This window comes from Bubalus bubalis, chromosome 5 (assembly GCF_019923935.1).
Source record: "Bubalus bubalis isolate 160015118507 breed Murrah chromosome 5, NDDB_SH_1, whole genome shotgun sequence".
NCBI classification, from domain to species: Eukaryota; Metazoa; Chordata; class Mammalia; order Artiodactyla; family Bovidae; genus Bubalus; species Bubalus bubalis.
Window position 1 is genome coordinate 108019862 of NC_059161.1, and position 15112 is coordinate 108034973.

Sequence of the window (15112 nt, forward strand, 5' to 3'; positions counted from 1 at the left end):
GAGTTTCTGAATTCATCTCACATGCTGAATTCCATTTACAATACTTATTCCTTGCTCTGAGATGAAAATCCAGGGTCCATTGTTTCTCCTTTTGTGTAGTTCTTGGAGTCAAGTGAAGCTAGTGGATGAATTTGTCGGAGAGGGATCAGAGACTGTTCAGAGACAGGTGGGGTCTCAAAAGACATATCAGTCAGGAAGTTTCCTCTAAGTAGGTGTAACTCTCACTCTTCTAACTTTATGGCTTTTAACTCTGTGACAAGTGGAGTAAGAACTCTTATAGATTTTGGTCCCCCCATTTTGGATTAGAAAGCATATTTTGGTTTAGACCATGTCACAGCTAACCTGCATTAGAAGCCAGGGCCAGTTGCTAGGATCACTGCCTCCAGTTATAGTGGTGAGGGAAGAGTTGAAGAAAATAAGGAAATGTTGCAATGAGAGGAGAACAATTGTATCCTAATCCATCCGTCTTCGCCTTGAATTATCCAGCAGGTATGCTTGCATATGGCAGGACTGGCCTTCCCTCTGTAGACTGTTTGTGATGTACTTTGCTATATTTAGCTTATAACAGCTCTAATAAAGGTCAAGTCCACATCACTATGTATTGTAATAATGGTAAAGTCAGATTCTATGGGACCAGGTTGGAATAGTGTCAGGCATTCCCAGTGTGTATACTCTTTTGTTCTGGGCTTCCCTGGTGGCTCAGTGGTACAGAACCCTCCTGCTAGTGCAAGAGATGTGGTTTGATCCCTGGCTTGGGAAGAACCTCTGGTAAGGGAAATGGCAATTCACTCCAGTATTCTTGCCTGGGACATTCCATGGACATGGGAACCTTGAGGGCTACAATCCATGGGATCACAAAAGAGTTGGACGCAACTTAATGACTAAACAAGAAAAAAACTGAGCTCTTTTTTGGGATGAGACACTATGGAAGAGCTGGGTTGTTCTCTAATGGAACCCTTTTTTCCTGTATCCACAGATTCCCTCAGAGAAGAATGGCTCCTGGAAATGACTCTTTTGTGACTGAATTCATTCTGTTGGGATTAACAGACCGATCTGATCTCCAACTCCCTCTGTTCTTACTGTTCCTAGGAATGTATATGATCACTATTCTGGGAAATTTGGGATTGATAATCCTAATCACACTGAATTCAAATCTTCACACCCCCATGTACTTTTTCCTCTTTAACTTGTCCTTCATAGATCTCTGTTATTCTTCTGTGTTTACACCCAGAATGATGATTAACTTCACATCAAAGAAGAATATTATTTCTTACACGGGGTGCATGACCCAGCTCTACTTCTTCTGTTTTTTTGTCATTTCTGAATGCTATGTGCTGACATCAATGGCCTACAACCGCTATGTGGCCATCTGTAACCCACTCTTGTATAATGTTGTTATGTCCCCTAAAGTGTGTTCCAATCTTGTGCTTGGTTCCTACTTGATGGCATTTTCTGGTGCCATGGCTCACACTGGATGCATGCTAAGACTGACCTTCTGTGATGCAAACACCATCAACCATTATTTCTGTGATGTCCACCCTTTGCTCCAGCTCTCCTGCACAAGTACCTATGTCAATGAGCTTGTAGTTTTCATTGTGGTGGGCATCAACATCATTGTGCCCAGTTTCATTATCTTTGTCTCTTATTGTCTCATCCTCACCAACATCCTTCAAATCAAGTCCACAGAGGGCAGGTCCAAAGCCTTCAGCACTTGTACTTCCCACATAATTGCTGTTTCTCTGTTCTTTGGATCAATGTCATTCATGTATCTCAAACCATCTTCTGCTGGTTCTATGGATGAGGAAAAAATCTCTTCTGTCTTTTACAGCAATGTGGTTGCTATGATGAACCCCTTAATCTATAGTTTGAGAAATAAAGATGTGAAAACTGCTCTGAGAAAAACCCTGAGTAGGAGATAATTTTGAATAGAGTATCTCTCTGTGAAGTTGGTCAAGGGCAGAAAGTTTCTGTGTTTAATCATAGTAACTTTATTGACTATCTTATTTCTTTTTCACCATGTGGAAGGATAGCTGAGTCAACTCACAATTTATTTCCACTTTTTAGAATTGGTTTCTCATTTCTTACCACTAGCACAATTTCTCCCATTTATTAATACTCTTCAGAAAAATTTATTAAATCTGTTTATCAGTTTGAACTTTTTCCCTGTTGAAATAGAAGACTTGTCTACGGATGATTAAATCGGGGAACATTCGTTTGATGTTGTGTCTTTACAATTGTCTTATCTGACATTTGCCATTGGAAGCATGAATCAGACAATGTTTTCTCCTCTTTTCCTTCCAGTCTTCCTTGAGCAAGAATATATTTCGTTTAATCTCTGAGATATAAAGTTACATAATGACTAAGTATAAAAAATTTTGTTTTTGTTGACAATGTACATTTTGCTTTTTTGACAAAGAATTTCCTTACTTTTGTACAGCCAGTCCTGCACATATCAGATTATTAACATATATTCCTGGATGGGAAAGTATAACTTAGAGTAGTAATTGCTTTATTTACAGTTGTATATTTCTTTTTTTTTTTTAGCTTTTATTTATTTTTTATTTTTTAAATTTTATTTTATTTAACTTTACAATATTGTATTGGTTTTGCCATATATCAAAATGCATCTGCCACAGGTATACATGTGTTCCCCATCCTGAACCCTCCTCCCTCCTCCCTCCCCATACCATCCCTCTGGGTCGTCCCAGTGCACCAGCCCCAAGCATCCAGTATCGTTCATCGAACCTGGACTGGTGACTCATTTCATATATGATATTATACATATTTCAATGCCATTCTCCCAAATCACCCCACCCTCTCCCTCTCCCACTGAGTCCAAAAGACTGTTCTATACATCAGTGTCTCTTTTGCTGTCTCGCATACAGGGTTATTGTTACCATCTTTCTAAATTCCATATATATGCGTTAGTATACTGTATTGGTGTTTTTCTTTCTGGCTTACTTCACTCTGTATAATAGGCTCCAGTTTCATCCACCTCATTAGAACTGATTCAAATGTATTCTTTTTAATGGCTGAGTAATACTCCATTGTGTATATGTACCACAGCTTTCTTATCCATTCATCTGCTGATGGACATCTAGGTTGCTTCCATGTCCTGGCTATTATAAACAGTGCTGTGATGAACACTGGGGTACACATGTCTCTTTCAACTCTGGTTTCCTCAATGGGTATGCCCAGCAGTGGGATTGCTGGATCATAAGGCAGTTAGTTCTATTTCCAGTTTTTTAAGGAATCTCCACACTGTTCTCCATAGTGGCTGTACTAGTTTGCATTCCCACCAACAGTGTAAGAGGGTTCCCTTTTCTCCACACCCTCTCCAGCATTTATTGCTTGTAGACTTTTGGATCACAGCCATTCTGACTGGCATGAAATGGTACCACATAGTGGTTTGTATATTTCTTAATGAAGACATCTAGACTAAATTCAGTTTTATGTTTTAAAGTCTACTAATCTCAATATACTTTGCTTCTGCTTTTTCTCATTATTTTTGTTTAATTAAACATGGCACAGAGGAAAATATTCTAATTTGAAATTTGACTATGCTTTGTCCCTGGGTCACATGAATTTTTCTCAGGATCGGTTTTTGTTTTTGTTTTTGTTTTTCAGTTTTTTTGTTTCTTTGTTTGCTTATGAAAATAATTTATTTTGTCCATGTTGTTGGGAAATAGGAAGCCTTATGGACCTGAATACTGGGGAAATGACTGGCTCAAATAAGGACATTGTTTTTTCCAAAAAATTAAGAAAAAAAAAAGGAACACTTTCAAGTGTTTGTAATTCAAGGAACAGGGTTAGGTAGATTAAAGAGTTCAGAATCCTGTCATGAGGCCAAGGTCAACAAGCCACATTGCCAATAAATAAGAGGTCTTTGTGGGGATTTCTCATGAGGCTTAGGAATTGCATTTAAACATGGGCTTTTTACCTATTCCATCTAATACATTAAATGTTTAGTCCATAAAACTTTCATAGACTTATGATACACAGTGACCATACAATATTAGTGTCTTTTGAGATGAAGGTAAAAAAGTTGTGACTACCTGTGAGGAAAAAGTTATAGGACATTTTTTTTCCCCCTGAAGATAAACTATTAGTGATTAAAACTCAAATTAGGGATAAGGGATCTAGGAAATAAAATTTTGAAAATAAAAGACTCATTTTTATGATTCCCTTCTCTTTTTTCTGGAAGACCTAGAAATATGAAGGAGATCACAGGATTTCTACGGATAGAATGAAAAGTTATTTGATAATTAAAAAATTTAACTCACCAACCTCCAACACTGTATGTGACCTGGGCAAAACTTTATCATTTCTGCTTTTGTTGGCTACTTCCTCATGGATTTTTCAGGTATAAAATACTCAAAATTCTTTTAGAAAATGATAATTTGAAAGGAATATTTGATGACTAATTCAAGTTATGACTTTTCTCAAATAGGATGTTGGATTACTTTCTTTTTGAGAAAATATGGGGAAATGGTTACTCTAAAATACTTACATGACTCTGTGCACAGTCTTTCAGTTGTGTCCTACTCTTTGTGACCCCAAAGACTGTAGCCCTCCAGACTCCTCTGCCCATGGGATTTTCCAGGCAAGGATACTGGAGTGGGTTGCATAGGTTTGTTGTATGTGGCCCTTATTATGCTGAGGTACCCTCTAGGCCTTGTATCTGTAGTGTAGTAGTTATCATGTTTGCCTCACATGTCAAAGATCCCTGGTTTGAAACAGGGCAAAAACAGACTTTCAGAAGCCTAAGGGTCTCTGCTACTCCCTAATTTCTATGGCTCAGTGATAAAGAATCTGCCTGCAAAGAAGGAGACCAAGGTTCGATCCCCAGGTTGGGAAGATCCCCTGGAGAAGGGAATGACAACCCACTCCAGTATTCTTGCCTGGAGAATCCCATGGACTGAGGAGCCTGGCGGGCTACAGTTCACAGTGGCACAAAGAGTTGGACAAAATTGAAGGGACTTAGCACACATGTACATGTACCCTCTATGACTTTCTGGAGAGTTTTTATCATAAATTGGTGCTGAATTTTGTCAAAAATTTATTGTACATCTATTGAGATAATCATATTGTTTTATTCTTTGATTGGTTGGTGTGGTATATCACATTGATTGATTTGGAGAATTTCAAAAATCCTTGCATCCCTGGGATGAATTCCAATTGATCATGGTGTGTGATCTTTTAAAAGTATTGTTGAATTCAGATTGGTAGAATTTTGTTGAGGAGTTTTGCATCTATTTTCATCAATGCTATTGGCCTATAATTTTCTTTTTTGTGCTATCTTTGTCTGGCTTTGGTTTCAGGTCTTGGTGGCCTCATAGAATGAGTTTAAAAGTTTTCCTTCCTTTGCAATTATTGGGAACAGTTTCAGGAGCATATGTATTAATTCTTCTGTAAATGTTTGGTAGAATTACCTTTGAAATCATCAGGTCCTGGGCTTTTGTTTGTTGCTGCTGCTGCTGCTGCTGCTAAGTTGCTTCAGTCATGTCCGACTCTGTGCGACCCCATAGACGGCAGCCCAGCAGGCTCCCCCGTCCCTAAGATTCTCCAGGCAAGAACACTGAAGTGGGTTGCCATTTCCTTCTCCAATGCATGAAAGTGAAAAGTGAAAGTGAATTCGCTCAGTCATGTCCGACCCTCAGCGACCCCATAGAGTGCAGCCTTCCAGGCTCCTCCATCCATGGGATTTTCCAGGCAAGAGTACTGGAGTGGGGTGCCATTTGTTTGTTGGGAGTATTTTAATCACAGTTTCAATTTTAGTACTTGTGATTGGTCTGTTCATATCTTCTATTTCTTCCTGGCTCAGTCTTGAGAGACTGTGCTTTTCTAAGAATTTGCCCATTTCTTCCTGGTTGTCCATTCTATTGGCATACAGTTGCTCATCATAGTCTCATGGTTCTTTGTATCTCTGTGGAGTCATTTGTAACTTTTTACTTTTCATTTTTAATTTTATTGATTTGAGTCCCCTCCCTTTTTAATTTGAGTTTTGCTAAAGGTTTATCAATTTTGTTTATCTTTTCAAAGAACCATATTTTCATTTCATTGATCTTTTCAACTGCTTTCTTTGTCTATTGCATTTATTTCTGCTCTTATCTTTAGGATTTCTTTACTTCCACTAACGTTAGGTTGAGTATTACCTCACACCTGCCAGAATGGCTATCATCAAAAAAATCCACAAAGAATAAATGCTGGAAAAGATGTGGAGAGAAGGGAATCCTTCTACACTGCTGGTGGGAATGTATGGCAGTTCTTTAAAAAAAAAAAAAAATAACTACCATATGACACTGCAATCCCACCCCTGGGTATATATTGGAGAAAAGCATCAACTGAACAGATAAACATGCACCCCAATGTTCATTTCATCACTATTTACAATAGCCAAGACATGGAAGCAATCTAAATATCCATTAATAGAGGGATGGATAAAGAAGTCATGGTGCATATATACAATGGAATACTACTCAGCCATTAAAAACGAATGAAATAATGCCATTCACAGAAACATGGACGGATCTAGAGATTGTCATACTGAATGAAGTACATCAGACACAGAAGAGGAAATATCATATGAAATCCCTTATATTTGAAATCCAACAAGAAATAATGCAAATGAACTTACAGAACAGAAAGTGATTCACAGAGTTAGAGAATGAACTAATGGTTGCTGGGGGAAGGATGGGAGGAAGAGATAGTTAGGGAGTTTGGAATGGATTTGTGCACACTGCTATATTTGAAAATGGATAACCAACAAGGACCTCTGGTATACCACAGGGAACTCTACCTAATGCTATGTGACAGCTTGGATAGGAGAGGAGTTTGGGGAAGAATGGAAAAATGTATGTATATGGCTGAGTCTTTTCACTGTCAACTGAAACTATCACAATATTGTGAATGAGCTATACTCCAATAGAAATTAAAATTTTAAATAAAAAAAAGAACTGTTTTCCTTACTTATTAACATTCCTCTGAGGAACTCAAAGTCTTCTCAGAGTGACATAAGAGGAGGTGAAATTAGATTGCAAAATAATTACCAATTTGTTCTCCCATAGTATTATAAATTTTTCTGCAATTAAAATTTTAGGCATACATTTCAAGGATCTTAATCTGATTTTTAAAATTTTTCTTAAGAGCCCTCATTTGGGAAATTCACTAAAGCAATTTTTTTTTAATTAATTCAAATCTTATCCAAGTCAAAATTTCCCACCAATGGGAGCTGGTTGCTTAAAATATCTTGAAAACATTTAAAAATATTTCCAAAACATTTCCCAACGATAAAATCCTCATTCTCTGACAAGGACCTACTCAGAGACAAATAACATTATTCCTTAATTCACAGGCCAGAATACTGCAGTGGGTAGACTTTACCTTCTCCAAGGGATCTTCCCAACCCAGGGACTGAACCCAGGTCTCCCACACTGCAGGTGGATTCTTTACCATTCTGGCCTAGAGAATTCCATGGATTGTATAACCCATGGGGTTGCAAAGAGTCTGACACGACTGAATGACTTTCACTTTCACTTAATTCACAGGGAGAATTATCAGAGATTGATTTTTCATACTCTGATAGTTTTGATTCTGAAGGCTATTGTTACTTTTAGGGCAGATGCTATTTGTAAGAAGGCTTTCTTTTCCCATTTAGGAAAAAAAAAAAAAAAAAAGATCTTTAGAACCAGTGCTTTTTTTCCTCATCTATCATTTATTATGCTGTTTTTTTTTTTTAATTTCTAACAAATCTAACAAATCTCAGAGGCAAGATATTTTTCCTGTAAGTGTTGATCATTGATAGGATAGTTGATACCCTAAATAGAGTAAACCCGATTATTGCACTTCTTTTCAAATAATGCATGTACTGTTACACTGTGGGATTTGTTAAGACACATTTCTGCATCATATTTTTCATTCTTTCATTTGTTCAGAAACTTCTGGCTATGGAATTTTTTGAGGAAATGCAAGGGCACTCAGATATGGCCACTTGGTTCTGAAGAGGACGTGAAAACTGAGCCCTGATCACATGAACTGAGAGGTCCTTTTTCTGCTTCATTATCTTTACTTAGGGCCTCAGAAGCACAGTCCACTTAGTCAGCTCTTAATACATCATAACTTCCACTGGGATCTTTACTGTGTATAATTATACTTTCTTTGAGATGGAGAGCCAGGACTGGTACAAGGATTTCCCTGAAGAGAGTCTAGTGTCTCTTATTTAATATTAATATCATAAGCATTTGTAAAGTTTCCTGGGGTATTTCTAACCTCTGTGTATATAATTAGTAATTTTTTCTATACATTGGATTCTTTTTCAAAATGCTATATCATGTATCATACCTTCTTACCTAATTTAGTTAGACTAGTAGATTTAAATATTACACAATATATTTGAAAGCTTGTAAACAAGAGGTAGGGAGCTATGAAAAAAATTTAAAAAAAAAAAAACAAAAGTTTTAGATGGCATAGTCTTAATATTTATTCATTAGAAATTCAGTGCCTATTGGTCTTTTCCATCTCTCTCTCTCAGGAGTTGTTATGAAAATAAATAAATCACTTAATTTTGGTAGCACAAGTCACTGTTTTGTGTGTGAGGAACTACTTTTTGAGCAAATTGAAATCATTCTTTTGAGAGTTTGATGCTTTTCTCTTAATAAGAGAAGCCTCTTATATTGCAAAATGATTATCTTCCCCTTCCTTCCACTAAATGTAAGCAATGTGTGTATAAATATAGACATATAAACATTTATTTTTCACATACAAACACATATATATTTCTAAAATAGGTTGAACTTACCAAAGCAATTGCATTGTCTCAGAAAAGTAAACCTTCTCTAATTTTCCTTAATATGGTTTTAAGAAGGTTACATTTTTTACAATAGTTAATTTGTGCAAAAGACTTCATAAATCAAATTGGTCTTTTCATGGCTTCTCATCAAAGATAACTCTGACTCAATTTCTTATTTAGTTTTAACCAATATGTAATCATAATTTTGAGAAGTAAATTTTTATTACATTGCTTGAATTTTCAAGTGGGTAAAGGAGTATACAACATTGCAAATTATTTCAGAGATATTCTAGAGAGAGAAGAACTGAAATGAGTTGCTGCAACACTTGAAAATTTTCAGATAAAGAAATAAGGAAACCTGGAAATAGGAGCCTTACAGAGAATATGTCCACTGGGGAAATGGGAATAAGAAGGAACAAAATAATGTATTAGTTTTTCCTTAGAGGTGAAGGTAATGAGGAGATGAGAAGTTACTTCAAATCTACACTGAGGGATGTACAATACCTAAAAAAAAAAGGAGTAAAGCAGTGAGACCACTAGAAACAAAAGACAGGTCATGATCCAAGATATATAATTGCCTTATTCCCAAGTATACATATAACCTACACACTGAGGAAAAGACTGAACAAGTTTCTAGCCTATTTTTAACCAAAGGCATCCCATCATTACACACACATTAAATCTTCTGTGTCTAATCAGGGAGCAAGTGTAATAATAAAAACCCTTTTTTATTTCTCTGCTGCTCAAAAGGACTGAACATAATTATCAGATATTACATTAGTTAAGAAAAATTTCCAAGGAATATGTCAAATTAAGTCAATCAAAGGAATTAAGGCTTAAGAATCTGAAAATGCATTTCCAGTATCAACTGGGTAGAGACCACTGATAAAAGAGCCAGTCCTGAAGTTTTCTGAACTAAGGGGGGTAAGTTTCTGAATTAAAATTACAACATATAATCCTTGTTTTGAAACAAAAATCCAAGGATCTAAATATGTCAATTTTTTCCCATTTTGTGTAGTTCTGAGACTCAAGTGAAGCTTGTGGGAAAATCTCTTCAGGGGATTGGTCAGAGAATATTCAGATTCATTCAGGGGCTCAAAGAGTATATCAATCAGGAAGTCTCCTCTAAGTAGGTGGAACTCTCAGTCTTCTACCTTTGTAGCTTTTACTGTCTGGCAGGGGAAATAACTTAACCGCATGAGGATTCTGGTGCCTTCATTTTTATTAGAAACAGTGCTCTTGGTTCCTACCAGTCAAGACTAATCTGCATTAGAAACTAGCGCCAGATTGCTAGGAAGACTGCCTCCAATTTTCCTGGTGAGGGAAGAGTTCAGGTGAATGAGGAAACGTTGAGAGGAAAGTAATACAATCCAGTCCTGATCAACAGTTCTTCTCCCTTGGTTTTTCCAGCGTCATCATTGCCTATTGTCTTCCCACTATAGGCTAAGTTTGTGATGTCTTTGCTATATTAGCTTATAAAAGCTCTGATAAAATGAAAGTCCATTTCACTCTGTATCATGATAATGGTAAAGGTAAACTCCACGGGTCTAGGTAGGGTCTAAGCTCATCCATTGACAGTATATACACTCTATTGTAGGATGAAATATTATGGCAACAACTGAGGTGTTTTCTAATGTTACTCTTTTCTCCTGAGTCCACAGATTCCTTTAGAGAAGAATGGCTCCTATAAATGACTCTTTTGTGACTGAATTCGTTCTGTTGAGATTAACAGACCAACCATATCTCCAACTCCCCCTGTTTTTCCTGTTTGTCATAATGCAATGATCACTGTGATGGGGAATTTGGGATTGATAATTCTAACTGGGCTAAATTCACACCTACACACCCCCGAGTACTTTTTCCTCTTTAACTTGTCCTTCATAAATCTCTGTTATTCTTCTGTGATTACACCCAAAATGTTGATTAACTTCACATCAAAGAAGAATATTATTTCTTACATGGGGTGCACGACTCAGCTTTATTTTTTCTGTGTTGTTGTCGTTGTTGTTTTCCTGAGATCTATGCACTGACATCAGTGGCCTATGATCGCTATGTGGCCATCTGCAACCCACTTTTGTATAATGTTGTTATGTTTCCTAAAGTGTGTTCCAGCCTTATACTTGGTTCCTAGTTGGTGGCATTTTCTTGTGCCATGGCTCACACTGGATGCATGCTGAGACTGACCTTCTGTGATGCAAACACCATCAACCATTACTTTTGTGACATCCACTCTCTGTTCCGGCTCTCCTGCACAAGTCCCTACATCAATGAGCTGGAACTTTTCATTGTGGTAGGTATTAACATCATTATACCCAATCTCACCATTTTGTCTCTTACGGCTCATCCTCACCAACATCCTCCTCACATGCTCCACAGAGGGCAGGTCCAAAGTCTTCAATACATGCAGTTCCCAAATCATTGCTGTTTCTCTGTTCTTTGGATCATGCATATTTATGTATATCAAACCATCTTCTGCTGGGTCTACGAATGAGAGAAAGATCTCTTCTCTCTTTTACATCAATGTGGTTGCCATGATGAATCCATTAATCTACAGCTTGAGAAATAAAGATGTGAAAACTGCTCTGAGAAAAACTCTGAGTAGGAGACAAATTTAATTAGAAATCATCTCTCTGTGCAATTAGTCACAGGGCAGGAATTTTCTGTGTTTAAAATAACTTTATTGACAATTTTCTTTTTTCTTTCTCACCGTGTTGAAGAAAATTTGAATCTTCTCTTATTTTCAGCTTTTGGAGAGTAGGTCTCCTCTTTCCGCATGGTTTGCACAATTTCCTTTCCTCTTTTCCCACTTACTAATACTAGTAAGAAGAAAGGCATCTCTGGGTTTTTTTCTTTATCATTTCCAGTGATTTTGTCTCTGGAAATACGAGACTGTTCTATAGATGATGAAATCAGTTCAGTTCAGTTCAGTTGCTCAGCCGTGTCCGACTCTTTGCCACCCCAGGAATTGCAGCACGCCAGGCATCCCTGTCCATCACCAACTCCCGGAGTTCACCCAAACTCTTGTCCAATGAGTCGGTGATGCCATCCAGCCATCTCATCCTCTGTCGTCCCTTTCTCCTCCTTCCCCTAATCCTCCCAGCATCAGGGTCTTTTCCAATGAGTCAACTCTTTGCATGAGGTGGCCAAAGTATTGGAGATTCAGCCTCAGCATCAGTCCTTCCAATGAACACCCAGGACTGGTCTCCTTTAGGATGGACTGATTGAATCTCCTTGCAGTCCAAGGGACTCTCAAGAGTCTTCTCCAACACCACAGTTCAAAAGCATCAATTCTTTGGCGCTCAGCTTTCTTCACAGTCCAACTTTCACATTCATACATGACCACAGGAAAAACCATAGCCTTGACTAGATGGACCTTTGTTGGCAAAGTAATGTCTCTGCTTTTCAATATGCTGTCTAGGTTGATCATAACTTCACTTCCAAGGAGTAAGCATCTTTTAATTTCATGGCTGCAATCACCATCTACAGTGATTTTGGAGCCCCCAAAAATAAAGTCTGACACTATTTCAACATGTTTCCCACGAAGTGATGGGACTAGATGCCTTGATCTTAGTTTTCTAAATGATGAGCTTTAAGCCAGCTTTTTCACTCTCCTCTTTCACTTTCATCAAGAGGCCTTTTACTTCCACTTCACTTTCTGCCATAAGGGTGGTGTCATCTGCATCTCTGAGGTTATTTATATTTCTCCCGGCAATCTTGATTCCAGTTTGTGCTTCTTCCAGCCCAGCATTTCTCATGATGTACTCTGCATACAAGTTAAATAAGCAGGGTGACAATATACAGCCTTGACATACTCCTTTTCCTATTTGGAACAAGTCTGTTGTTCCATGTCCAGTTCTAACTGTTGCTTCCTGACCTGAATATAGGTTTCTCAAGAGGCAGGTCAGGTGGTCTGGTATTCCCATCTCTTTCAGAATTTTCCACAGTTTATTGTATTCCACACAGTTAAAGGCCTTGGCATAGTCAATAAAGCAGAAATAGATGTTTTTCTGAAACTCTCTTGCTTTTTCCATGATCCATCGGATGTTGGCAATTTGATCTCTGGTTCCTCTGTCTTTTCTAAAACCAACTTGAACATCAGGAAGTTCATGGTTCACGTATTGCTGAAGCCTGGCTTGGAAAATTTTGAGCATTACTTTACTAGCGTGTGAGATGAGCACAATTGTGCGGTAGTTTGAGCATTTTTTGGCATTGCTTTTCTTTGGGATTGGAATGAAAAATGACCTTTTCCAGTCCTGTGGCCACTGCTGAGTTTTCCAAATTTGCTGGCATATTGAGTGCAGAACTTTCACAGCATCCTCTTTCAGGATTTGAAATAGCTAGCTTTGTTCATAGTGATGTTTTCTAAGGCCCACTTGACTTCATTTTCCAGGATGTCTGGTTCTAGGTGAATGATCACACCATTGTGATTATCTTGGTCGTGAAGATATTTTTTATACAGCTCTTCTGTGTATTCTTGCCACCTCTTCTTAGTATCTTCTGCTTCTTTTAGGTCCGTACCATTTCTGTCCTTTATCGAGCTCATCTTTGCATGAAATATTCCCTTGGTATCCCTAATTTTCTTGAAGAGATCTCTAGTCTTTCCCATTCTGTTGTTTTCCTCTATTTCTTTGCATTGATCACTGAGGAAGGCTTTCTTATCTCTTCTTGCTATTCTTTGGAACTCTGCATTCAGATGCTTATATCTTTCCTTTTCTCCTTTGTTTTTTGTTTCTCTTCTTTTCACAGCTATTTGTAAGGCCTCCCCAGACAGCCATTTTGCTTTTTTGCATTTCTTTTCCATGGGGATGGTCTTGATCCCTGTCCCCTATACAATGTCACGAACCTCCATCCATAGATCATCAGGCACTCTATCAGATTTAGTCCCATAAATCTATTTCTCACTTGCACTGTATAATCATAAGGAATTTTATTTTGGTCATACCTGAATGGTCTAGTGGTTTTCCCTACTTTCTTCAATTTATGTCTGATTTTGGCAATAAGGATTTCATGATCTGAGCCACAGTCAGCTCCCAGTCTTGTTTTTGCTGACTGTATAGAGCTTCTCCATCTTTGGCTGCAAAGTATATAATCAATCTGATTTCTGTGTTGACCATCTGGTGATGTCCAATTGTAGAGTCTTCTCTTGTGTTGTTGGAAGCAGGGACCATTAGACTGACATATCATTGGAGATGTCTTATCTGCCCCTTGTTATTGGAAGCATGAATCAGACAATGTTTGATTTTTGTGTGTCTCTAGCCTTCATTGAGCAAGAATATTTATTTCTCCTTTAATGCCTGAGATGGAAGGTTCTATAATAAATGTTTAGTATATCCCATTTTGTATCTGTAACACTTCACATTAGGCTTCATCTGGCAAAGGGTATTTTTACCTTTGCACACCCAGTCCTGTACCTCATGGATTGTCAATATATATTTATTGCCTGTTTGGGAGAATAAAGTTTAATGTAGTTATTGCCTTATTTGCAGTTATATATCTTTTCAATGAAAAAGTCTAGACCAAATTTAGCTTTCTGATTTTAAGTCCACTTCTGCTTCTAAAGTATATCTAAATAAGCAAATAATAATTACACAATTTGGGAACGTTTCTGGGCATTGCAGAGGCCCATCTAGTCCATTATATATTTTATCACTATTTGAGATGCCAAAATTGTGTTAAAAGTTGGTCAAGTCTTTCATTTGTGAAGCCTCAAAACAAAAATCAAACTTGTGGGGGGTTCAGGATTGGGGAACAAATGTACACCTGTGGCAGATTCACGTCAATGTATGGCAAAACCAATACAATATTGTAAAGTAATTAACCTTCAATTAAAATAAATAAATTTATATTTAAAAATAAATAAAAATAAAACTTGTTTCATTTTTTAAATTAAATTTAATTATTTTAATTAGATGCTAATTACTTTACAATATTGTATTGGTTTTGCCATACATCAACATGCATCTGCCACGGATGTACACGGGTTCCCAATCCTGAACCCCCCTCCCTCTTCCCTCCCCATACCATCCCTCTGGGTAATCCCAGTGCACCAGCCCCAAGCTTCCTGTATCCTGCATCGAACCTGGACTGGCAATTCATTTCTTATATGATATCATACATGTTTCAATGCCATTCTCCCAATTCATCCCCCCCTCCACCTCCCCCAGAGTCCAAAAGACTGTTCTATACATCTATGTCTCTTTTGCTGTCCTCCAAAAAGGGTTATCAAAAAAGCAAGAGAGTTCCAGAAAAAGATCTATTTCTGATTTATTGACTATGCCAAAGCCTTTGACTGTGTGGATCACAATAAACTGTGGAAAAATCTGA

General features: G+C 37.5%; 1 protein-coding gene and 1 pseudogene across 1 annotated transcript; both read left to right on the plus strand.

The window, feature by feature from the left end:
• Positions 1 to 863: 863 nt before the first annotated feature.
• LOC112584993 (olfactory receptor 8B3-like) lies at positions 864 to 1919 on the plus strand. Its single transcript, XM_025285205.3, has one exon. The coding sequence runs from the start codon at positions 915 to 917 to the stop codon at positions 1917 to 1919; it is 1005 nt and encodes a 334-aa protein (XP_025140990.3). The 5' UTR covers positions 864 to 914.
• An 8546-nt stretch (positions 1920 to 10465) lies between these two features.
• LOC102393262 lies at positions 10466 to 11403 on the plus strand (annotated as a pseudogene).
• The last annotated feature ends 3709 nt before the right edge of the window (positions 11404 to 15112 follow it).